The sequence below is a fragment of the Xyrauchen texanus genome, chromosome 15 (assembly GCF_025860055.1).
Source record: "Xyrauchen texanus isolate HMW12.3.18 chromosome 15, RBS_HiC_50CHRs, whole genome shotgun sequence".
NCBI classification, from domain to species: domain Eukaryota; kingdom Metazoa; phylum Chordata; class Actinopteri; order Cypriniformes; family Catostomidae; genus Xyrauchen; species Xyrauchen texanus.
Window position 1 is genome coordinate 8,129,667 of NC_068290.1, and position 26,794 is coordinate 8,156,460.

Genomic DNA, 26,794 nt, shown 5'->3' on the forward strand with positions numbered 1-26,794 from the left:
CTTCAGTCCGCATCTCTCTCTCTCTCTCTCTCTCTCTCTCTCTCTCTCTCTCTCTCTCTCTCTCTCCTGTAGAAACCTGCGCTCCTGTGGAAATATTTCGCTTTTCAATGCATTGCTGATGGATCTGTTCTCCTGAATGTTTCCTGCATCACATTCTCGTGTATTTCTGTGAATATGAAGGTCTGGATCAGTCTTTTCGTGTTGATGTTCGCCTGGTCTGCAGAGACCGCACAGAAACAAGACGTGCCAGGTAATTATTCTGACTGTTTTTTTAATGTTCACAATTCTAAAAATCACCATAGTCACAACCTCCTCTCTTCAGGTTCGTTCTGTTTCTTAAAAATGGGCTTCAGGTTTAGAACCTCACTCTCCTTTTCTCTTTTCGTCATTTTTTTAAATTCCCATGCACGTTTTTCTTCTGCCTTTAATCCGCATTCACTCTTTTCTTCTGCTTTCGAATTCCCATTCACTCCTTTCTTCTGTCTTTAATCTGCATTCATTTGTTATAAATTTAACCTGATTCCAGATCAAGTTAATAATAAAAACAGAAAAAGAAAAAGAGTGAATAGAAATTAAGAGATAGATAGATAATGAAATGGAAGAGAAGTTATTTGAAAGGTTATGATGATTTACCAGGCATGAGAGAGAGAGAGAGAGAGAGAGAGAGAGAGAGAGAGAGAGAGAGAGAGAGAGAGAGAATGAACTGGCACCCATTCTGGAGCGATCCCCTACTAAACAGGGTCTACAGCAGAACCTGGACCTGCTGCAGCAATATTGTCAGACCTGGGCCCTGAATAAAGCTAAAATCATGATCTTCAGGGAAATATCCAGTTCTCAGGGAACACAATGCACATTCACATTAGGAACTAACCAAATAACACACTCATCACACTACAATTATCTAGGGCTAAAAATAACTTCCGCTGGAAACTTCAACCCTGCAGTGAATGAACTGAGAGATTAAGCCTGCAGGGCCTTCTGTGCCATAAAAAGACAATGTCCTATAGAGATACCTATTAGAATTTGGTTTAAAATGTTAGAATCAGTGATTGAGCCGATTACCCTGTATGGCAGTGAGGTGTGGGGTCCACTGACAAATCCAAATCACTACAAGTACACCGGCACACAACAAATAATGCATGCAGAGCAGAATTAGCAAATATCCACTAATTATAAAAATGCTCAAATTCTAGGAACATCTAAAACTCAGTGACCCCCACTCATACCATTATAAAGCCCTGCAATACCAAGAGTTGAGGTAAGTAAACAGTCCCTTCTCTCAGGTCGGCCACTAATCGCAGGGTTGGTGGTTCGAATCCGGCCCACATGACTCCACATGCCGAAGTGTTCTTGGGCAAGACACTGAACCCCAAGTTGCTCCCAATGGTAGGCTAGCACCTTACATAGCAGCTCTGCCGCCATTGGTGTATGAATTTGTGTGTGAATGGGTGAATGAGTCACAGTGTAAAGCGCTTTGAATACCGTTAGTGCTTAAAAAGGTGCTATATAAGTGCAGACCATTTACCATTTATCTCAGCTGGTCCAGAGCTTTAGTCCTGATGGTTCACTAACATCCACTAACCCCCCATTTCTAAAACAATTATATACAGCCAAATTACAGCACAAATGAAAGATAATTATATCACCCATTGGGAAAATCAATCTCTATACAGTAAAATGCAATGCTATCTGGCCCTAAAAAGAGAATAAACCATGGCAGGCTATCTGTACACAGTGACTGATGAAAAACGTAGAGCCACCTTGACAAGGTACAGACTCAGTGGACACAACCTCGCTATAGAAACGGGCAGACACAAAACAAAACATGGCTGCCACAGGAAGAAATGTTGTGTCCACACTGTGATCAAAGCATAACTGAGACAGAGAAAATGCATTTTCTAACCATTACCATTTTACCACACTGTCTTCGTTTTGCAGTCTTATTTGTATATGCTGCTCAGCTGTAAAAGCTGTAAATGTACAAATATTTGTCATGCCAATAAAGCACCTTAAAACTGGGAAAAAAGAAAAACTGAGAGAGAGAGAGAGAGAGAGAAAGACTGACAGATGGTGATTGACAGAAATGTCTGGCTATAGAAATGGGCTGCCAGACTGTGTACAGACTGTGCTCCCAATGCAACCTGGGAGTGATTGAGACAGAGCTGCACTTACTCACACAATACCCAAAATACCAATAGATTAGAAACAAATACTACCAAAAAAATAACAATATATGCCCAGATTTCAATGAATGTAACCAGCTACAAAAAATGTGTTTTATTCTAGGTGAAAAACAAGAATGAGCAAATATAGCTGCAAGATTTGTAGCGTAATAACCTGAATGACTACCAGAACTAAAATTAAAATGAATAAATAAAATAATACATGAATGTGTTGATGACACTGATCTCCCTGACTCCCATCCCCTACCCCTGTTACCGACCCTAGATACTGATATGTTGCATTAATGCTGAGCTGTTTATTATTATGTATTTTTTTCTTTATAGTTATTATTGTTTTCATGTACTAGTTCTTGTTCAATTCCTGTTCTGTTTCTCTGTGTAATTGCTTTGGTAATACAAAAAGTTTTTGTCATGCCAAAATAGCACTTTAAATTGAATTGAATTGAGAGAGAGAGAAGGAGCGAGAGAGAGAGAGAGACTGAGACTACAGTTATCAATGCAGTATTTAAGTTTTAATGTCTCACAGACAGTAGAACTGTGGAATCTAGCATAGCTGTCTTTTTCCTCCTTGTAATTTACTCGACCTCAAAACCGTCTATGTATTTTTTCTGTGGAACACAAAATCAGACATTTTTAAGAATCTTCACTCAGCTTTTTTTCCATGCAAGGACAGTTGAACGTATCTTAATGACAAATGCCTTGGAAACAAAAAAACACAGTGAATTGCACTAATTGAAAAATAAACACATTACATTAGCAGTGCTTTCATTTTTTGGGGGATGCAATTTCACGGGGAAACTTAACCCTATAAGCTATGAAGGTGATTTTTTTTAAAGATTTCCTGTTTCAGTGGCATATGCAAAATTAAAGGCATATAACTCGAAGAAAAGTGTTTGGAATCATTGTAAAGACAACTTTTTAATATTTATAATGATATAGATTACGATTCATTCTGAGACTCAGTCTAAGATACTGATCAAAAATCACACAAATAATTGAGCCAAAATATATTTTTTTCTTTTCTTATTTTTCTGATTTGACTTTATATATCTCTGGGAGTAAATAAGGTGGCTCTGAAAACTGCTTTTGTTTTGCTCCCAATCATGTCAACTGTATCTAAGAAAATTTTGTATTGCTACGACAAAGCAATCAAAAGTTATAGCATTACAACAATTATTTATTATAGTGCCAAAAAACCTCTCCAAGTGTCCTAAAGCTTCTCCAAACAAATAAAACAAAAATAATTGTACATAAGAAATAATTACAGATGCAAACACAACAATGACTAAAGATATGCATAGCATGCAGACGTGATGTTAGTAATGAGATTTCACAGAATGAGTGTCTTTTTACTCACTGGTCTGCATCATTGAGTCTGTGTCATTTACTTGCCGTTATCTCCTGGTGGCCATATGTAAAATTGTGCTTTGTGTGGAATATCTATTGATCTGTGCATCAGATTTGAAAAAGAATCACCTCATCTAAGTAATGGTCCATTTATTGGTTTTATGTTCCATTTATTTTTTTCGTGAAGTTATAATTGAAAACGTGGTATATAAGCAACACCAACATAATTGTCAAAGACATATATCTAGCTATTACAATCTATATTTTTGTCTGTGAGTAAAACAAATAGGCTGGTTGTATTCTACTCTTTGAGAGGTTTCCAACAACTTATGACACATGGCTTTTTGATGAGTTTGATGTTTTTACATTTTGCAATATGCACAGTGCAATTTTAATTTGTTTATAAATAATCAAAACTGAACACTTCTGATTTGTCTGCAAATTTTACATTTCTTGTTCGGTTTTGGTCATAATGCCTGCATGCCTTGGAAAGTAGAGCTTCTAAAATTTTGTGTTGGTCAAGACTGTAGTTATTACCTTTTATGTTCCACAGAAACAATGACGACATCGGAGCATGAATAGATAATAACGGAATTCTGTTTTTGGATGAGCTATTCTGATCTGTCTCTCTGTTTCTCTTTCTAAGTGATAGATGTGTTGAGTTTGGATGATGTGAAGCAGAATGTGGCTGCAGTGGAGAAGGTCTCTTTAGCTCTGAAGACTCTCAGTGATGTGTATGTGTTGTCTAACTTCCGTCTGCCTCCTAAACTGGGTGGAGTTCTGCTGGGCCTCTACAACAAGCAGGACAACAAGAAATACCTGGAGCTTGCCATCATGAGCAAAATTAACAAAGGTAATACTTCTCTGACCCATTGAGGGCATATTTTAAGTGAAATGTATGTGCTTGGCTCTGTCTGAAAGGTTTGTTTCTATTCTAGTTCTTGTCCGGTATGTTCGTGAAGATGGAAAACTGCACACAGTGAATCTGCAGAGCCCAAATGTTGCAGACGGACGTACTCAGTCTCTTATTCTCCGTGTCGGTGGCCTGCGCAGAGAGTACCTGAGCCTTGAGCTCTATGTAAACTGCCGGCTGGCTGACTCTGCCCAGCGGCTGCCCCAATTGGTCACTCTGCCCAAAGACGCAGAGCTGGTGGAGATTCGTAATGGCCACAAGGCTTATGCTCGGATGCAGGTGAGACAGCTTTGACCTCAATATGGCCTTTTCTTTGATATACAGTATATGGTGATAATCAGTGTAAACAATGAGAGGAACATTTTATGTTGCTAATGTATTCTCAGCTCTTGAATAGACCACAGAAGGATACATTTTCATACAAAGTGTTTTAGAGTCACCACATCTGTCAAGTTACAAAAAGGACAAATATAAAGGCACTATAAAAGTAGTCAATGTGACACACACGCACTATATTCAATAGATATGTGTTTGACAAAATATTAAGTTGAAATTCACTGATCATTTCCCCCCTCTGCTAAAACTCTGAAATCTTATTGTTCTTCGCATTCAGATTCAAAAGTGGCAGTTTGAATATGAAGAATGGAAAAAGAATGGGGAAGGTTTTCAGTGAATAACAATCTAAATTTAGGTTTGCTCCTCACACAAAGGTATTCTATGGCTTCAGAAGACATAGAATCAGTGTTGGTTAAAAATAGTAATCCACTACAAATTTCTAATTATTTCTCTAAAATTGTAATCAGATTACTTTATGAATTAATTTATTGAAAATGTAATCACATCACTAATTTCTTTCCTTTAAATTACCTTCTAAAACACTTTTCCACTTAACAAATTCAATATAATCTAAATCTATATTTCTTGCTTGTTCATTGTAACAAACAAGTCTTTCACTCAGCACCTCACATTTCTCCTCCACAATAACTCGTTACGTGGCCATAATTCATTTATTCTACATAAATAATATATTAGAAATAAGCATAACCCTATAATGTACTTAAAAAGTAATTAAATTAATTGAAAGTCATTAACTGTAATCTGATTACAATAATATATCATGTAATTAATTAGATTACTATTTGACTAAGAAGTAATTAGATTACAGTATCAAATTACTTAATAATTGAATTACACCCAACACTACATAGAATATAGCACACGAGACATATTTTCTACTTTTCTGATATTTTTATGAGTTTTTTTGTCCTTTTTAAGCTTGACAGATTATTAACTGTCCATGTATGGAAAAGTGTAACACCAAAAGGGTTTGGAATTACATTAGTTTGGGTAAATAATGATGGAATTTCCTTTTTCGGATAAACTATTTCTCTAATACACACAAAGAGCTGAAGTCCCTTTAACAAAACTGATATTCTATAAGACTGTATAATCAGACTATGAACATATAGAAAGCTAAACTCTTGTAAATAAGGGATGCTGTTCCTCCAGGGCTCGATGGAGTCTCTTAAACTGGCACTAGGGGGCACAGTTGCTCAAGCTGGGGCTCTCACTGACTGCCCCTTTCAGGGAGACGCATCTTCATATAATACAGGTTAACCAGCACCAACACATTTTCCTGCTTGAAAGATTGTAAATGGGACTTGAATATGTTAATTTCTAATATCTTGCAAAACCTTATTCTGAAAGTCATGATTTTTATTTGTTTTCAGTGACTGGTGAGGTGAATTCTATTCTAGGTTAGTTCTACACTGCATCTAAGAGCATGTTTTACGAAATGAAGTGAGGATTATGCATGATTTGTTGGTATTTATTTCCTTTTTGTTAGAAGATATTTTGGTTGTTTATTTACAGGGGACCACACTAAAGCTCTGATTGGACAGCTCATCATATTTAATCAGATCCTAGGAGAGTTGAGAGAAGACATCAGAGAACAGGTACGTGTATGTGCATATGCAAGTGCATCTGTTCTAAACGTGAAATTAACGTTCAGGTGTTTTGTGTTCATTAGGTGAAAGAAATGTCTCTAATCAGGAACACTATTCTGGAGTGCCAGATGTGTGGTGAGTAGCAAAATATAGTTATCAGCCTTGTTAATAGTGATTAATATGGTTGATCATACTCAGTTTGGTTATGAAAGAGAGTGGTAACTTTATTCTATAACCGAAGTGGCTACCTAAAATTTTGTACCTGAATCAAATATTTTAACAAAAAAAAAGTGCTGTAGGAATGGACTCGCAGTCGACAACTAGTTGTTTGTTATGTACGGAGCCCCCGAAGTGACCTGTGCAAAAAAAAAAAAATCACAGAAACTTCCGCGTGCGCACGAGAAACCGTACAGATGCCTTGTTCAAGTGAGCCCACTTTTAGGAGAATTCGTTCATAATGATTTTACAGCATACTATTTTCATTATAGTTTAACAGCATGATATTTTTGCTCACAGTAAAACAAATATTGCTTTCTAAATCAGTTCGTTTTCCCACAGTTTAGCGAATGTTCATATTCTTTATTAACTGTTTTGGCCATTTTGGGTTTGGCCTATATGTGTTTCATACATGTCTAAGGTTTTAACTATGCATTGAAATACACTTTGGTGAAGTTTTTATAAGCTATTGTATTGATTTGTTTTTATTTTACAAAGAAAATAATAGAATATAAATAATCAAATTTGTATCTGTAATTACTACAAAAGCAAGTGCTGTGATTGTCGATGAACTAATACATTTTCACATTCATTAGAATTAAAATTTTGTGTCCTGATGTTTATTATTAATATAACAGATTCATTTATTCATGGTTTTGATTCCAGTGGTGGCTGCATAGGATTGTTTCCAATTTCCAATAACTCCAGAGTGTTGTAAAGTCCAAAAGTCAAAATGTATTGAAAAAAGATAGATGTAATAATTTCCAAAATTCACAACATGTTTTTATCTAATGAAATATTCTGCCTCAATCCATGTTTGTTGGCGTTTAGACTTTCAAAACCATTTTCACTGGTGGTGAAAAAACTTGCTGTACACAAAGCGAGGCACGCACATTCCGGGGCAGTCTAGCAAATACTATATATATATGTATTTGTATAGTCTAGCATTATTTTATATTACAAAAAAAGATCGTATTATGTAGGACTATCTGCATTCGCTTGGCGCTCCATTTAATCCATATTATTCTATTTTATTCAAATTGAGGATTTTGTTCAAGGATTTTTACATTTTTTAGGGTGATGAGGTCATAAAATATGATGACAGACATTAGAAGCTTCATTCTAAAACCTCAATAGAAGTTTCGAATGCAAATATGACATGAAAAAATGACATTCGGTACAGTCTAGTATGAACGGTCAGAATGACCGCTATGGCCATTCTAGTAGTTCTAGAATTCCGGTAGTTCTAGTGTTAAATGCAAGTACAAGTCTATTGCTTGACTAGTGTCCTTGGAAGATCAAAGCGTGTCTCAGCCATGACAGTATTACGAATGTCATAGACAGTAATGTCTTTGTATTGAAGGCCAAGTTTAAAATATATCTCTATAAATTCATGTGCATCCATGCTCTCAGTATCTTTGAGTAAATGATTGATGGCAATGACGTAATCGGAAAAGAGCTATACACACACCGGAAACTGTGTGTATAGGGACCAAGTGCCATTCGCTGACTTAAACATATTGAGGTCATATTACATCAATGTAACATTGTTCAAAATGTTTATTATTGCAGAATGTGTGCTATTTTACATAGTGTCATTTTTTTCCCATTATAGTCATTATAAATTGCAGTATGCGTGGCATGCTAGTATTCCACGAACATAGCCTAGAACTTTCTGCTGACTGACAGACGGCTTTAAATTTCAACTCAGCTGAGTGTAGCCTAGATTCATCTGTGCTTTGTATATAATTCACTTGAAGGGAAATGTCTTGAGTTCATTTTCAACTACATGGAATTGTAGCTGTTTTGATAATTCTTTTCTTTGCTTGAAGGATTTCATGAGCCGCGCTCACGCTGTCAGCCCAACCCCTGCTTTAAGGATGTGGCTTGCATGGAGACGTTTGATTTCCCAGGGTACCGCTGTGGCCCCTGTCCAGAGGGCACGATAGGGAACGGCACACACTGTCAGGACATAGATGAGGTAGTGGGGGTGATTGCCTCAGCATATATCTTCTGATTTATGTCATGTCTTTAAGGCTTTGCTTAGTTTCTTGGGATCCCGATTAACACACGTGTTTGTTTTTTAATCATGAGATGTGATTTATCCAGGCTGATTCATATTTCACTTATTTGAATCTTTAAGATGTCTAAAAAGATGTCTCCCTGTTTCTCTCTATCTCTTTCTCAGTGTGCCGCAGCTCAGCCATGTTATTCACCAGGTGCCTGTGTTAACACAGCAAAAGGTTTTACTTGTGAGCCCTGCCCACTAGGTTTGTGGGGCCCGCCTCTCTCTGGAGTCGGTCTGGAATATGCTAAAAAGCACCAACAGGTACAGTGGCCTCAAAACGTTTTGCACAATTAACCCTCCCATTGTCTTAAGAAACCGCACCCTCCGTTTGTACTTCGGGTCATTTTTGACCCGTATTGAAATCCATTCAAAATTAATACATTCTTGATTAGTGTACAAAAGCAGTAGAGACCCCCCTTAAGGAACATTGTATTGTGATCCCAAAGTGTATAATGATAGGGGAAAAATTGATACATACTGAATATTAATGGAGCAACATATATTTGATATATAATTTTCAAAAACTAAAAAATAACCCTAAAAAAATGGAAAGGATGTCTCAGTTTACATTTATTTGAATCACTTTTGGAATTGTATAATATCTTAGATAGCTTGTAGAAAATCAACAGTGTAAATTTTAGAGTTACAATTTTAGGACATGCCTATTACACAAATTAATCTCTATTGCCTTTTCCAGCAGTCAAAATGGGCCCGCTTTGCTCGTCCATTGCAAAAAATGTATTCCTTCTCACTAATGTCAAACCAATTGTTGCAGTGTTACAGGGGTTTAGGAATGTGCCGTAATAGTTATTTCTGCCATCTAATGTTTTTGCAGGAAATGATATTTAATAGGTGTTTTACAATTGAGGGGACTTCAGCTTAAACTTATTTACTAACACATTACCAGTTCAGAACTGTAAAGGTTACTCTCTTTGTGTGTGTGCTTGTGTGTGTAGACATGTGCTTGTGTGCAGAAACCCCATTTTAGAAGGAAGTATGCAATTTATGGGAAAGATGCAGTACCCTGTGAACCAGGTGAGGGAGCTAGAGACCAGTATAGAGGGCTAGGGACTAAATTTGAGATATTTGTTAGGTCAAATTTGATTCATAGACATACAAAATTAAAAAATGTAAAGCTTTATAATATCCAGAAAGTCAGCAGGTGAAAGTCAAAACTGGTTCTTCCCAAAATGTACCCATAAAGACAATGGATAGAACAATTCGTTTGAAATTGTTATTTCTCTTAAACAGTTATATACAAAAATAAATTTTCGTTTTTTTTGATGGTCTTGACAAAATCACACAATATGTTTCCAGTACCAAAAACTGTTGTGTATTTATAACATATTTCTTACCTGTCCTGGGTCAAAAATGACCCTAAGAAAATAGGATGGTTAAGTTTCACTTAAACCTGGTGTTCCTAGGGGCCTGGGTAGCTCAGCGAGTAAAGACGCTGACTAACACCCCTGGAGTTGTGAGTTCGAATCCTGTGCTGAGTGACTCCAGCCAGGTCTCCTAAGCAATCAAATTGGCCTGGTTGCTAGGGACAGTAGAGTCACATGGGGAAACCTCCTCGTGGTCGCTATAATGGGGTTCTCGCTTTCGGCGGGGTACGTGGTGAGTTGTGTGTGGATGCCACAGAGAATAGCGTGAAGCCTCCACACGTACTATGTCTCCACGGTACGTGCTCAACAAGCCACGTGATAAGATATGCGGATTGATGGATTAGGAATTAGGGGTTGGGCATTCCAAACTGTGGAGAAAAGGGGAGAAAAAAGGTGCTAGCAATGCAAAGGCACAGATTAGATTTCTAGAGAACACACACACTGATAAAATGTATACCTTGAATGCTTTTGCATCCTTTGCATGAACAGTAAATCATATTGGATAATGAAAAGTGGTGTTGAATGTGTGATTGGGAGTTAGCTGTGTGAATAATGTGAAGGCTCACATTCAGCTGTATTGTTTCAGGAATGCTCTGATATCGATGAATGTGTTGGTATGGCCAGTGCTTGCACACCCAACTCCATTTGCATCAACACCATCGTGAGTATGAAACAGAAAAACTCCCTGACTTCCTGAGGGCAGACACAGAGTGTGCTAATGTTTTTCAACTTCTTTCTCCCTCTCACAGGGATCATATAGATGTGGTCAGTGTAAGGTTGGGTATGTTGGGAATCAAACAGCCGGATGTTTTCCACGGAAATCATGCTCTTCCCTCAGTTTCAACCCCTGTGATGTTAACGCTCACTGCATCATTCAGCGGAACGGAGACGTGACCTGCGCAGTATGTTTACAATCCTCAGTCACTTAAACCAATGGTTTTTAACTTGTTTTGCTTCAGGATCCTTCAGGACATCAAGTGGCGACCCATCACAGAAACATAATTGTATAGCGTACAAAAGTGTTCTTAAAACGAAAGACTGAAAGGTATAAATATTGACTGCATATATATGCAAAAGGCAATATTAAAGGGATAGTTACCCCAAAATGAATATGTTGTCATCATTTACACACGCTATTGGTGTTCTAAACCCATATGAATTACTTTCTTCCATGCAACTTAAAAAGATTGTAGGCAGAATGCCTTAATCACCATGTACAAAGATGAAACTGAATGTTGACCGAGGCTGTCGTTCTGCTTCATTTCTTTTGTGTTTCACGGAAGAAAGAAAGTTGTACGGGTTTGGAACAACTGAGGGTAAATAAAAGCATAACAGAATTTTATTTTTGAGTGAACTATCCCTTTAACTGCCAAATGATTTACCAGCCTAACACATGACACAAACACTGGGTTAAATATTGCAGTTATGTTAGCAATATTACCAAGTGACAGATGAATTTGTGTCAAAGTTTAACGTCAACAAAAAAGAAATGCAGATAATTTCCTCCTCTCTTTTAAAAGTTGATAAGCCTTTTTATTTTGTTATCCTGAACATGCGTGATTGTATGGTTAGTTCCATTTAATAATTTATTTTCAGCACTGTTTTCCCTTACTGTCCTTGACCCTATCAGATCAGACCTGCGACCCATTTTGGGTTGTTTCTTTCTTCTTCAGAACACAAACGAAGATTTTTAGAAGAACATTTCAGCTCTGTAGATCCATACAATACAAGTAAATGGTGACCAGACATTTTACGCTTGAGAAAACACATTAAGGCAGCATAAAAGTAATCCATATGACTCCAGTGGTTTAATCCATATCTTCAGAAGTGATATAATAGGTTTAAGTCATTTTTACATTCTGAAAGTGAAAGTGGGATTTATAGTAAAAAAGGATTGAAATATTGATCTGTTTCTCACTCAAAGTGGAGTTGTATGATTACTTTTATGCTGACTTTATGTGATTTTTGGAGTGTAAAAGGTCTGGTCATCATTTACTTGTATTGTATGGATCTACACAGCTGAAATATTCTTCTAAAAAGCTTTGTTTGTGTTCAGCAGAAGAAAGAAAGTCATACACATCTGGGATGGCATGTGGGTGAGTAAATTATGAGAGAATTTTCATTTTTGGGTGCACTACCCCTTTAAATCACTGTAAGTCTGCTTTAAGATTGCAGATACACAATTATCTAATTATCAATCTTTCTCTCTAGTGTAATGTCGGATGGGCAGGTAACGGTCACACCTGTGGAATGGACACAGATATTGATGGTTATCCAGATCGCGCTCTGCCCTGCATGGACAACGACAAGCACTGCAAACAGGTCAGAAACCCTCAATCATCCTCCCTGCTCACACTGACACAGAATGGGACTTTTTATATTGGTTGGAAAATCATATTGTTCTCCTTATTCAGATGGTTTATATAAAAAAGAAGGCTTGATTCATTCCAGGAAAAAATGTTTGTACATCTATCAAGTAAATTAAGCTATTCATCCTCGATGAGGTAATCTGTTACATAAACCAAGTTTGTTTTTGCATTTGTTTGGACTGTTTTATATCATAGATTCACCATAGCTGCATTCCCAGAACTATTTCTCATAAATGCTCATAGATTCAGTAAGTCTAATAAAGGGATTTTATTCAGCTCTTTAGTTTTGTTTTTTGGTTGGAGTATTGTGTTAGTGTTTTTGATGCTGGTATTCAGGGGGGATTTCACTTAGAACTAATTGCAACCTCTGATAGCCTTGTTTATTTACACATGCTGGCAACATTATTTGTTAGTACTAACTTTTCGGAATATTTATAATAAGCCTAATTTACATAGGAAGGAGTAAGGTTAGCGACGAAAATGTAATATTCTCTCATCATTTATCCCAGATGTGTATGACTTTCTTCTGCTGAACACAAATGAAAGAGTATTTTGGAAGAGTATCTCCGCTCTGTAGCTCCATACAATGCAAGTGAATGGTGGCTAGAAATCTGAAGATCCAAAAAGCAGATAAAAGCAGCAAAAAAGTAATCCATTAGACTCCAGTAGTTTAACCTATATCTTTTCCACCTGGTATTAATATGCGTCGATCACATGTGGTCAGTTAAGCCAGATCGCTGTTTACACCTGGTCACTTAAATATGTCTCCTGTGACCACTGGTGTTTGGATTTGGAAATGGAGGGTCTCTGTTTAATGACGATATACATTAATCACTCTGTCATCGTGTTACTGCATGATATTAAAGCAAAATAAAGTCAGAAAAGACAAAGAAAGCACGAAAAATAAAACGGCACGGTTTCTCCCAGATGCGGTTGAAATTATATCTAAGCACAAACGCAACATGTCAAGCAGAATTATTCGTGATTTTAGTGGATTACCTGTATTGAAGGAGCTTCTGGTGTTTGTGCTTGTCATCTGTGTTGATATCAGACACAATAAAGATGATCCATGAAGCTCTAGTGATTGTGTATGTATCCCTTTTTCAAATTTTCTGATCGGACGGTTGTTTTCTTTTAAAGCCGCTAATTAACGGCAAAGTTTAAACTCTTGTTTTAGCGTAGCGGTTGATTGACAGGTGAGGGGTGTCGCTTCACTGCTGCCAAGACGCATACAGGACTGATTCGCGTTTACACCTCAAATGCGATGTGGACACATTTTGACCACATTCGTATGTGGTTTTTGTGATCCGATCACAAAACGTTTTAGACCCCGTTTAGACCTGTATTTAGGGCTGACCACATGTGATCAAATCACCCGAAACACATCTTAATAACAGGTGGAAATAGAGTCTTCGATGTGAAAGTGGAGTTTTATAATAAAAATAGACTTAAATATTGATCTGTTTCTTACCCACACTTATCATATCACATTTGAAGATATGGATTAAGCCAGTGGAGTCTTATGGATTGCTTTTATGCTGCTTTTATATGCTTTTTGGACCTTCCCATTTCTGGCCACCATTCACTTGTATTGTATGGACCTACAGAGCTGAAATATTTTTCTAAAAATCTATGTTTGTGTTCTGCAGAAGAAACAAAATCATTCACATCTGGAATGGTATGATGGTGAGTAAATTGTGGGTGGTTAGTGAACAAGACAAAGGGTTAATGTGCTAACATACCATGCAAAAAATAAAAAATGGTGCAGCTGTTCAGTATATTCGGCTCTCTATGTTTTCCAGGATAACTGCGTCTTTACGCCCAACTCTGGTCAGGAAGATGCAGATAATGATGGGATCGGAGACCAGTGCGATGAGGACGCAGACGGAGATGGAATAAAGAACGTAGAGGTGCGTTGTGGCCCACTGAATCCCTTGACACAGAATTCCATACGAGCCGTAGCCAAACTTGTCTGTGGGCATGCTGAGTTATCCGGACTCTATTGATGTTTGTTATTTCAGGATAACTGTCGGCTGGTGTCCAATAAAGATCAGCAGAACTCTGACACTGATTCCTTTGGTGATGCATGCGATAACTGTCCTACCGTCTCTAACATTGACCAGAAAGATACAGACAACAATGGAGAGGGAGATGCCTGTGATGAGGACATCGATGGAGATGGTAAAGAATCTTGAACTTCAGGAAACCGTCCGTTCTTTATCCTTCCATCCTGTGTCTGATATGTGTGATGTTTGTGCATGTTTTGTTTTTCAGGAATCCAAAACGTGCTGGATAATTGTCCCAAAGTGCCGAACCCGATGCAGACGGACCGAGATGGAGACGGAGTGGGTGATGCATGTGACAGCTGTCCTGAGATCAGCAACCCCATGCAGGTACTGACATCACACATCCAACTTAATAAGTTACAATGTCAAAACAAATAGTTATTGTCAGTCTAATCAAGATTAAAAAGCGTTAACCAAAAATGAAATATCTGTCATCATTTACTCTCCCTCATGTGGTTCCAAACCCATATTTGTTTATTCTGTGGAAGACAAAAGGTAAAATTCGAAAGACTATCCTAGCTGCTCTTTTTTTGTATTATGATATAATGGGTGCGAATTGACAAATAAGCACAGATTAGTGTGCCATATTCAAAGACTTCTGAAGCCATACAATAGCTTGATGTGAGGAGCAGGCTCAAATCTGTATCTGCAGCTGCTGGAAAATAAAAAATGTTGCGTCAGGTTTGTAACAACATGAGAAGGAGTAAATGATGACAGAATTTTCTGGAATATTCTGGGTTTAATTCAAATTAAGATCAATCAACAGCACTTGTGGCATAATGTTGATTACCACAAAAAATTATGTAGGCTCGTCTGTCCTTTCCTTTTCTTTTCTCCCCTTTTCTCCCCAATTTGGAATGCCCAATCCCCAATGCGTTCTAGGTCCTCATGGTGGCGTAGTGACTCACCTTAATCCAGGTGGCGGAGGACAAATCTCAGTTGCCTCCGCGTCTGAGACCGTCAATCTGCGCATCTTATTACGTGGCTTGTTGAATGCGTTACCGTAGAGACGTAGTACGTGTGGAGGCTTTGCGCTATTCTCCGCGGCATCCACTCACAACTCGCCACACTCCTCACTGAGAGCGAGAACCACATTATAGTGACCACGAGGAGGTTAACCCAACATGACTCTACCCACCCTAGCAACTGGGCCAATTGGGTGCTTAGGAAGCCTGACTGGAGAAACTCAGCACACCCTAGATTCAAACTTGCGACTCCAGGTGTGGTAGTCAGCGTCTTTACTTGCTGAGCTACCCAGGCCCCCTCATCTGTCCTTTTCTTTAAAAAGAGCAAAAATGTAGGTTACAGTGAGACACTTACAATGGAAGTGAATGGGGCCAATTTTTGGAGGGTTTAAAGGCAGAAATGTGAAGCTTATGATTTTATAAAAGCACTTATATTAATTCTTCTGTTAAAAATCTTCTGTATTACTTACTTATTACTTACGTATTACTTATACCATGCATATTGTTTATGTCTTGTGGCTATACTTTTAAAATAGTGAGTATTTTAACGTTTATGGATTGGCCCATATTGGTATCACACTTCTCAGCCTCCCTGGTAAAGTTTACTCCAAGGTGCTGGAGAGGAGGGTTCGGCCGATTGTCGAACCTCGGATTGAAGAGGAACAATGCGGTTTCCGTCCTGGCTGTGGAACGACGGACCAGATCTTTACTCTCGCAAGGATCCTGGAGGGAGCCTGGGAGTATGCCCATCTGGTCTACATGTGTTTTGTGGATCTGGAGAAGGCGTATGACCGGGTCCACCGGGAGAGACTATAGGAGGTGCTGCGGGAGTACGGGGTGCGGGGGGTCCCTTCTTAGGGCGATCCAATCCCTGTACGTCCAAATCGAGAGCTGTGTCCGGGTCCTCGGCACGAAGTCGAGTTCATTCCATGTGGGGGTTGGTCTCCGCCAAGGCTGCGCTTTGTCACCAATCCTGTTTGTGATATTCATGGACAGGATATCGAGGCGTAGTCGGGGTGGGGAAGGTGTGCGGTTCGGTGGGCTGGGGATCTCATCGCTGCTTTTTGCAGATGATGTTGTCTTCATGTCATCATCGGTCCGTGACCTTCAGCTCTCACTGGATCGCTTGGCAGTCGAGTGTGAAGCAGCTGGGATGAGGATTAGCACCTCTAAATCTGAGGCCATGGTTCTCAGCAGGAAACCGATGGAGTGCGTACTCCAGGTAGGGAATGAGGGAATGAGGTTTTGCCCCAAGTGAAGGAGTTCAAGTACCTCGGGGTCTTGTTCACGAGTGAGGGGACAATGGAGCGGGAGGTTGGCCGGAGAATCGGGCAGCGGGGGCGGTATTGCACTCGCTCTATCGCACTGTTGTCACGAAAAGAGAGCTGAGCCGAAAGGCAAAGCTCTCGATCTACTGGTCAATTTTTGTTCCTGCCCTCACCTATGGTCATGAAGGTTGGGTCATGACCGAAAGAACTAGGTCGCGAGTACAAGCGGCCGAAATGGGCTTCCTCAGAAGGGTGGCGGGCTTCTCCCTTAGAGATAGGGTGAGGAGCTCAGTCATCCGTGAGGAGCTCGGAGTAGAGCCGCTGCTCCTTTGCGTCGAAAGGAGCCAGTTGAGGTGGTTTGGGCATCTGGTAAGGATGCCCCCTGGCCGCCTCCCTAGGGAGGTGTTTCAGGCACGTCCAGCTGGGAGGAGGCCTCGGGGAAGACCCAGGACTAGGTGGAGAGATTACATCTCCACACTGGCCTGGGAACGCCTCGGGGTCCCCCAGTCAGAGCTGGTTAATGTGGCCTCGGTCTCCCCCTGCTGGAGCAGCTGCCCCCGCGACCCGACTTCGGATAAGCGGTTGAAGATGGATGGATGGATGGATGGATTGGCCCATTCACTTCCATTGTATGTTCCTCACTGTAACCCAGATTTTTGCCTTTTTTTTTTATTTTTTTTTTTAGAAAATTAGGGGAAAGTCAAAATAAAATCTTTGTGTTAATCAATATTACGCAACAAATGCTGTCGATTTAGCTTAACTTGTATTGAACCCGAAATATTCCTTTAAACCAGATTTTCACAAACTATCTCTTCCTATCTCTGTAACTTTCGATTGTATGTATAATTAAATAAATTAATGCTCTTGCAGACAGACATAGACAATGACTTAGTGGGGGATGTTTGTGACACCAACCAAGACACGTGAGTACACACACACACACACATACACACACACACACACACACACACACACACACACACACACAAAACTCATAAAACCTGTAAAGTTCAAACATAGTATCACACAACTTATTTAAATAAACACTGGCTATGTTCATTTGCTCATTTATCCTTATATAGGAAGATTGCTTTGCTGCCATCTGGTGTCTGATAGTTACAGTAGTGTATATTATCATCTGATTGACATACTGTAGTTCTGCTCATAGTGTATGTGTGTTTTCAGTGATGGAGACGGACATCAGGACACTCGAGATAACTGCCCCGACATTCCAAACAGCTCTCAGCTGGACTCAGATAACGACGGCATCGGAGATGACTGTGACGATGATGACGATAATGACGGGATCCCAGATAATCAGACTATCAGTGGCATCGGACCCGATAACTGCAGACTCATTTCCAACCCCAACCAGAAAGACTCAGACAGTAAGACTTGTCAGATTCCAGTGCCCTTTTAAACTGACAGTGAATAATCTTGCCGATTGATGACTCATTTTCACTAAATAATTTTGCTGACGCTTTCTCGTTTTTCAGGTAACGGAGTCGGTGATGTGTGTGAGAATGACTTTGACAATGATGCTGTACTGGATTTCATCGACGTGTGTCCCGAAAGTGCCGAAGTCACACTCACAGATTTCAGAGCCTATCAGACAGTGATACTGGACCCGGAAGGCGATGCCCAGATTGACCCTAATTGGGTGGTGCTCAATCAGGTAAACTGTACTGGTAATCCTGTTGATTTTTGATCTCACTGACAAAAGTTCATCATGTGCATAAGGTTACTGTACTGTTCTCTTCCCAGAGATTTATTTAGATGGTTCGAATTATTTATAAATATTACATGTTATGGATATGATTTAGAGTTGAAGTGTGTAGTTTCTGCACCACTTGTTGTGTTGCTTAAACCAACAGATTGCTTTTGTTGCCATTAGTGTTACGTAAATCAAACATTGCAACTTTAACTTTAAACAGAAAAGAAGCATTGTACGTTTTTTGTTGTTGCAAGCTTTAGTTTAAAACTGGTTTAATTTAATACATTCAATAGGTGATTGTGTTATACAAAATGAATTTGGGTTTCAGGGTATGGAGATTGTTCAAACCATGAACAGCGACCCAGGGTTGGCAGTGGGTGAGTCTTGTATCATATTTCAAGAGCTAAACTTCCAGCAAACATTGCAGAGCTGACCAGCACTCAAACTTTACATTTTATCTGCACAGGTTACACAGCGTTTAATGGTGTGGACTTTGAGGGTACGTTTCACGTTAACACAGTGACTGACGATGACTACGCCGGATTCATCTTTGGCTATCAGGATTCATCCAGTTTTTATGTGGTGATGTGGAAGCAGACAGAGCAGACATATTGGCAGTCTATCCCATTCAGGGCCATGGCTGAACCAGGCCTACAGCTCAAGGTACAAATGCTTAAGAGACTTAATTTTTCAAATCGTGATTAACGCATTTACCGTTAATACAGTATAAATCAGTATAAACGTTGGTTGGAAGGCTTTTGCGATGTGAGTGAATAAGCAACCAATGAGGAGACTAGTTCTTTGGGAAACGTTAAATATTACTTGAAATGGTGCTATTTTAGTGCATTTCTATCTTTATACTGTGGAAGGTTTTGTTTAGAAAATGTTAATAAAGAAAAATTGTTACATATTGTTTGATTTTTTTGCTAAGGTGGAAATAAATGCATTTTACATTTGAAAAGAAGTAAGTTTAGAGTCAAATTTCAGCAATTTCAAAATCTGTGATTAATTGCGTTAACTACGAAAAATTATGCAATTAAACATTTAATAAACTGAAAGCACAAATACAGGTGAAACTCGAAAAATTAGAATATCGTGCAAAAGTTCATTAATTTCAGTAATTCAACTTAAAAGGTGAAACTAATATATTATATAGACTCATTACAAGCAAAGTAAGATATTTCAAGCCTTTATTTGATATAATTTTGATGATTATGGCTTACAGCTTATGAAAACCCCAAATTCAGAATCTCAGAAAATTAGAATATTACATGAAATCAATAAAAAAAAAGGATTTTAAATACAGAAATGTCGGCCCTCTGAAAAGTATAATCATGCACATGTACTCAGTACTTGGTTTGGGCCCCTTTTGCATTAATTACTGCCTCAATGCGAAAACTTCACACTGGACTTCAAGCATCTTGGATTGTGTGCCTCTCCATTCTTCCTCCAGACTCTGGGACCTTGGTTTCCAAATGAGATGCAAAATTTGCTCTCATCAGAAAAGAGGATTTTGGACCACTGAGCAACAGACCAGTTCTTTTTTTCTTTAGCCCAGGTAAGACGTTTGACATTTGAAGCCCATGTCCAGGACCCGTCTGTGTGTGGTGGCTCTTGATGCAGTAACTTCAGCCTCAGTCCACTCCTTGTGAAGCTCCCCCACACATTTGAATGGCCTTTTCCTGACAATCCTCTCCAGGCTACGGTCATCCCTGCTGCTTGTGCACCTTTTTCTTCCACACTTTTCCCTTCCACTTAACTTTCTATTAATGTGCTTTGATACAGAACTTTGAGAACATCCAACTTCTTTTGCAATTACCTTTTGAGGCTTTCCCTCCTTGTGGAGGGTGTCAATGATGGTTTTCTGCACAACTGTCAGGTCAGCAGTCTTCCCCATGATTGTGAATTCAACTGAACCAGACTGAGAGACCATTTAAAGGCTCAGGAACCCTTTGCAGGTGTTTTGGATTAATTAGCTGATTAGAGTGTGACACTTTGAGCCTACAATACTGAACCTTTTCACAATATTCTAATTTTCTGAGATTCTGAATTTGGGGTTTTCATAAGCTATAAGCCATAATCATCAAAATTATATCAAATAAAGGCTTGAAATATCTTACTTTGCTTGTAATGAGTCTATATAATATATTAGTTTCACCTTTTAAGTTGAATTACTGAAATTAATGAACTTTTGCACGATATTCTAATTTTTCGAGTTTCACCTGTATATATTTACTGTATATACATTGCTGTTCTGTTCTATTTTCAAAAGGGATGTTTGGAAATCTAAAATGTATATTTCCTATTGACACACTAAAGCTGAAGATATAAAATAACTGTCTTAAGACAAATATTTTTGTGAAACATCTAATGTGGCTAAGACTTTTGCACAGTACTGTGTTTATACATATATATATATATATATATATATATATATATATATATATATATATATATATATATATATATACAGTGTATTCATAAAGTATTCAGACCCCTTAATTTTTTCACAATTTGTTATGTTGCAGCCTTATGCTAAAATGCTTTAAAAATATATTTTCCACATCGATCTGTACTCCACACCCCATAATTACAAGAGCACAGTGGCCTCCATAATTCTTATTTTATTTATTTTTATCACCCTTTTCTCCCAATTTGTAATGCCCAATTCCCATTACTCAGTAGGTCCTCGTAGTGGCACTGTTACTCACCTCAATCCGGGTGGCGGAGGACAAGTCTCAGTTGCCTCCGCTTCTGAGACAGTCAGTCCGTGCATTTTGTCACATGGCTCGCTGTGCATGACACCGCTGAGACTCACAGTATGTGGAGGCTCATGCTACACTCCATGATCCACACACAACTTACCATGCACCCCGTTGAGAGCGAGAACCCCTAATCGTGAGCACGAGGAGGTTACACCATGTTACTCTACCCTTCCTAGCAACCGGGCCAATTTGGTTGCTTAGGAGACCTGGCTGGAGTCAATCAGCACGCCCGGCATGGATTTGAACTGGCGACTCCAGGGGTGGTAGTCAGCGTCAATATTTAATGAGCTACCCAGGTCCCCCTGGCCTCCATAATTCTTAAATGGAAGAAGTTTGGAACAACCAGGACTCTTCCTAGAGCTGGCCGACCGGACAAACTGAGCGATTGGGGAGAAGGGCCTTTGTAAGAGAGGTGACCAAGAACCTGATGGTCACTCTGGTTGAGCTCCAGAGATCATGTGTGGAGATAAACTTGAAGAAGAACAACCATCACTGAAACACTCCACTGATCTGAGTTTTATGGCACCTAAAGGACAAGATTCTCTGGTCTGATGAAATGAAGATTGAACTGTTTCAACTGTTTCAAGCGTCATGTCTGGAGGAAACCAGGCACCGCTCATCATCTGCACAATACCATCCCAACGGTGAAACATGGTGGTGGTAGCACCATGCTGTGGGGGTGTTTTTCAGCAGCAGGGACTGGGGGACTGGTCAGGGTTGAAAGAAAGCTGAATGCATTCAGAGATTTCTTTAATGAAAACCTGGTCCAGAGTGCTCAAGACCTCAGAATGGGATGAAAGTTAACCTTCCAAAAGGACATTGACACTAAGCACACAGCCAAGACAATGCAAAGGTAGCTTAGGGACAACTCTGTGAATGTTCTAGTCCCAGCTAGGGGACATCTCTGGAGAGACCTGAAAATGGCTGTCCACCGACGGTACCATCCAACCTGACACAGTCTGAGAGGCTCTGCTGAGAATCCTCAAATCCAGGTGTGCAAAGCTTGTCGCGTCATACCCAAAAACACTTGAGGCTGTAATCGCTGCCAAAGGTGCTTCAACTAAGTTAAGGGACTGAATACTTATTTCAGTGTGATATTTCAGTTTTTAATTTTTTATAAATTTGCAAAGTTAGCAAAAATCTGTTTTTTGCTTTGTAATAATGGGGTATGGAGTGTACATTGATGAGAAAAAATAAATAATTTAAAGCATTTTAGCGCAAGGCTGCAACATAAAAAAATTTGTAAAAATGAAGGGGTCTGAATACTTTCTGAATGCACTGTATGTGTGTGTTTGCTAACTGGGTAAGAAAAATAAACTCTATCCAAGGAAAAACAAGTTCATTTTTCTTACACCATTGGTGATTTTATTTCTTGTTTAAGCATATATCTCACTACATTTTGTTAGATATTTCTGAAAACAAGATATAAATCTTATATAATCTTACACAACAAAATAATTATAATAGTCCTCTTTGGAATAAAACTTTAAGGTTAATATGGTTTTGTGTTCTGTAGGCGGTGAAGTCTCGTACAGGCCCTGGTGAGTTTCTTCGTAACGCTCTGTGGCACACAGGGAATACTGATGGAGAGGCAAAACTTCTGTGGAAAGACCCACGAAACGTCGGCTGGCAAGACAAAACTTCATACCGCTGGCAGCTTACCCACCGGCCACAAGTCGGCTACATCAGGTGAGACCCCAACTGATCTAGAAGTAATTGCACACACTATCACACCATACCAAAGAATATTAAAGAAAAATTATTATTTTTATTAAAGTTATTTTGGTGGATTACCTGTATTAAAGGAGCTTCAGGTGTTCGTGCTTGTCATTTGTGTTGATATCAGACACACTAAAGAAGATCCGTTAAGATCTCATGAATGTGTATGCATTCGCTTTTAAACATTTTCAGATCGGACGGTTATTTCCTTCTAAAGCCGCTCGTAAACGGCAAAGTTTATACTCTAGTTTTAGCACAGCAGTGGATTGACACAAAATGCTTTAGACCTTGTTTTGACCTGTATTTAGGGTTGACCACATGTGATCGGATCACCCAAAACACATCTTAATGCCAGGTGAAAATAAGGAGTCCATCCCTGCTGAAACTACTTATCTTTCATGAACTACCTTAAGAAACTGCCTTGTAATTTTGCAAATATTTTGATTAGTACCACTTGAAACAAATAAGTTTTGGTTATGACACTTTTTGGCCTGTCCCAATGTGGACTGCTTATTTTCAAATCTCTTATGGTCACAAGAGGGCGCTGTACTAGATTGGACTTCACTGGTATGAGCAAGAGCTGAAGGAAGCTTGTGCTGATAGGCAGGTGTGTGTGTGTGTGTGTGTGTTGGTTTGCTTGGGGGGGGGGGTGTTGATCTGACTGGTTATCCTTAAAATTTCTTCTCAATTGCCCCCTCCTCTTGCCCCTCACACCCCTGAGACTATGCTGAGTGGTTGGGCCCCTTGGCCATCCATTGTTGTGGTTGCCATGCCAATGAAATCCTTGGCAAGAATTCTCTTGGTTCCTGTTCATATGCAGATCCAATGGAAACTACTGTAGTGGACGGGTGTTAAAGAAAGAGAGGGAGAGAGAACAGACCGAAGAAGACAGTTAAAGATGTATTGTGTATGATTTCCTGTACGAATACTTTTGGGGGGAATTCTTATGTAAATCAGATGCTCTTTACCCCAAAAACAATGCACAAATTCCAGCCAATGTTCCAGTTATAAATTTGTTTTCTGAAAAAGCATGACAGAAATAGATTTATAATTCTCATTTGATGGTTATGTAGTTCTGAAGATTTTACCCCCCTTTTTTAAACGATGTGTATCAGAATTACCAAGCTGTATAGATCTGAAGTTACTAAAACCTCCATGCATAAATAACTACAGCAGGGAGAGAGCCTGTCTTGGGCTCAGTGTGTATGGTGTGTGTATACACGTATATGCACGTTTGTGAGACATTTCAAACACACACACACACCTGCTTTGTATTCAGTTAGAGTGAATAGAGCACTGGACTTCAGTACACACACTCATGCAGGACTGCTCCACTTATACATAATGTAATTTAGATCCAGCGTGCTGCAAAATCAAATCAGATCTAATTAATTATCAGGTAATTAGAGGGCAAGCAAGAAGAGTTTAGCAGCAGCCTGTAGCATTGAGCAGCTCTCTGCTTCGTTTTGACCAATATTCTACAATCCCACACAGTATCACTTTATAGTCTAGCTGTACAGTACTTTCTTTTGTGTTTTTGCCCGTTTGTAGGGTGAAGCTCTACGAAGGCACCGAAATGGTGGCTGACTCAGACGTTGTGATTGACACCACCATGAGAGGAGGGCGCTTGGGCGTTTTCTGCTTTTCTCAAGAGAATATAATTTGGTCCAATCTGCGCTACCGCTGTAATGGTAAAGTTTAATCCACTCTTTGATATTTAAATCATAATCTCCAACTCCTTAATTCCAACCCTCAAACCCAGAATGAATTTGAAAGAAATCTAAAAGCTAGAAATTCTGAAAGAGTTCTTTATTGACAAAATTGCATACTTAAAAAACAGATTTTTTTTGTAAAACATCAAAACACAAACAAGTCAATACACTCACTTAATATATTAATAATATTTTTCCGCCCCCCACCCCACAGATACAGTTCCAGATGACTTTAATCCACATCGTAAACAGGTTCTTATGCACATAAAGGTGTGAGGAGAGTGAGATGCCCTCTGTCTCTCTCTACACCCCCTGAAATCCAGTGTGAGGCCACTGATCTCCCGTGTTTGATGGGACAAACAATCAGGAAAGAAGAAAGATTTACCCAGCATTTACGTCTCCCTGGATTGAAGAGACTGAGTGAAAGGAGATAAAAGACTTTTATTTGACTTTTAATATGTTCATGTGTGTTGTGTAAGTGGATATGAGCGTATAAGTGCGAAAGCGTTTAGAGTGTGTATGCATTAGCAATATGTCTTGAAATAAAGGGATTATGTATTTTCTAGAACAAAATGAACACTCTATAGTAGGCCTTCTTTTGCCCGATAATCCTTATTAATACATAACAAAAACAAAGATACATTTTAAAAATACACCAAATTCTGTATTCCATCAATTAGCCCCTTTCACGCATGCAACCAGGTAAATTACAGGAAAATCACTAGGTCACTATGTGACGTTCACACGTACCATCAAAATTGACATTTATAGGTAATTAAAACTTGAAACAACTTCTCATTAAGGGAAATTACCAGAGCAAAGTTTACTAGTATTTTCAAAAGGGTCGTGTTCACAGTTCACACATGACCTATAACCTGAAAATTGCTGCAAATTTTCTGGAAAATGCTGTATGTGTGAAAGGTGCTACTGACGAATCAAATATAAGTCTTTCTACTCTGGGATTCATGCTCAAAGATGGAAAAAGGTGTTAATTTCATGTATATATTGTTAAAAATGATTATGACAAAATAAAACCAAGCATCTAGGCCACTGTGATAGCCATTTTTATGCTAGCCTTGAGGGGTTCTTCTCTGAAACTTTATAGACCTTATTCACAGCAGCACCATCTTTGATTTTTGACGGGAATGACAACGAGGCTGTGAGGGATCTCTTCAAATTCAAAATTGAACAACAGTTTTGTGTTTTTGGATCGTTCCACTTATGAAACTTTGAACAAGTAGCGTTCAAGTAATGTTCGGTAGCCAAAATTTTCCAGAAAACATGAGTATTGGACAATTAGATGTGATCTAGGAGCTTTATGATGTGTCTTCATACGTTTTCAAGTCAAAAATAAAAGATGGCGATACTGTGAATAATTAATACTTAAAGGATTTAGTGCCACAATCGGTTTTAGGAGTAAAACATCAAGAGTTAAAATTGAAATATAAACTGACAAAAGAAACAGAAATCCAAAATTCAACCACCCTGTTTTACACACACACACACACACACACACACACACACACACACACACACACTGGTGTTGAACAAACACCTGCAGTTTGGCGCCGCCCCAGCGGTTGATCTGGCCATGTGCCGTTGCTGTGGCGGGAGATTCCAGCGGGGAGTCGCGTGTTCCTCGTGGTCAGGGAGGCCGGGACGAGTGCAATATTGGCGGGAGATTGAACAACAGTGCACAACATCCCAGACCTGGCAGACCGCAGGTTAGAACGACTGTCAAACTCTTTAAAGCTTCAGACTGCTCCGTAGAACTACAAAACTAACACAGATACACATCCATTTATAAATGCTTTATTTATTTTTTTATTAATTACAACAACAACAACAAAAAATATATATATTTTTTATTTAACAGTCATATTAAAAAGCAAAACAAATTGTCATTTTTTTTATTATTTAAATGTATTTGTAAGTTAATTGTACTTCTCTTTGCTGTAGGATGCGGAGCAAATGCGGCAGGTGGACTTTGGAACCACTGAGGCCCCTAAAACAAAACTTTACACCATCATTAATGGCATATAATTGACACCGAACCAAAACTCTATCAACAAATATGAAATATCGGATTTTCGTCGAGTTCAACGGCCATGCGATGTTATGAAATAAAATAAATAAAACGGTTATATATATATATATA

General features: G+C 38.9%; 1 protein-coding gene across 1 annotated transcript; it reads left to right on the forward strand.

Moving 5' to 3' along the window:
* Nucleotides 1-26,278, forward strand: LOC127655959 (thrombospondin-3a). The gene is made up of 23 exons (XM_052144058.1): nt 1-250; nt 4,177-4,383; nt 4,469-4,722; nt 5,953-6,055; nt 6,174-6,200; nt 6,316-6,398; nt 6,473-6,524; nt 8,438-8,586; nt 8,794-8,934; nt 10,645-10,719; nt 10,808-10,960; nt 12,270-12,380; nt 14,230-14,337; nt 14,449-14,608; nt 14,702-14,820; nt 17,597-17,649; nt 17,912-18,114; nt 18,223-18,401; nt 18,769-18,817; nt 18,907-19,103; nt 22,722-22,894; nt 24,476-24,615; nt 24,851-26,278. The coding sequence occupies exons 1-23, from the start codon at nt 175-177 to the stop codon at nt 24,910-24,912; spliced, it is 2,874 nt and encodes a 957-aa protein (XP_052000018.1). The 5' UTR covers nt 1-174; the 3' UTR covers nt 24,913-26,278.
* Nucleotides 26,279-26,794: the final 516 nt, after the last annotated feature.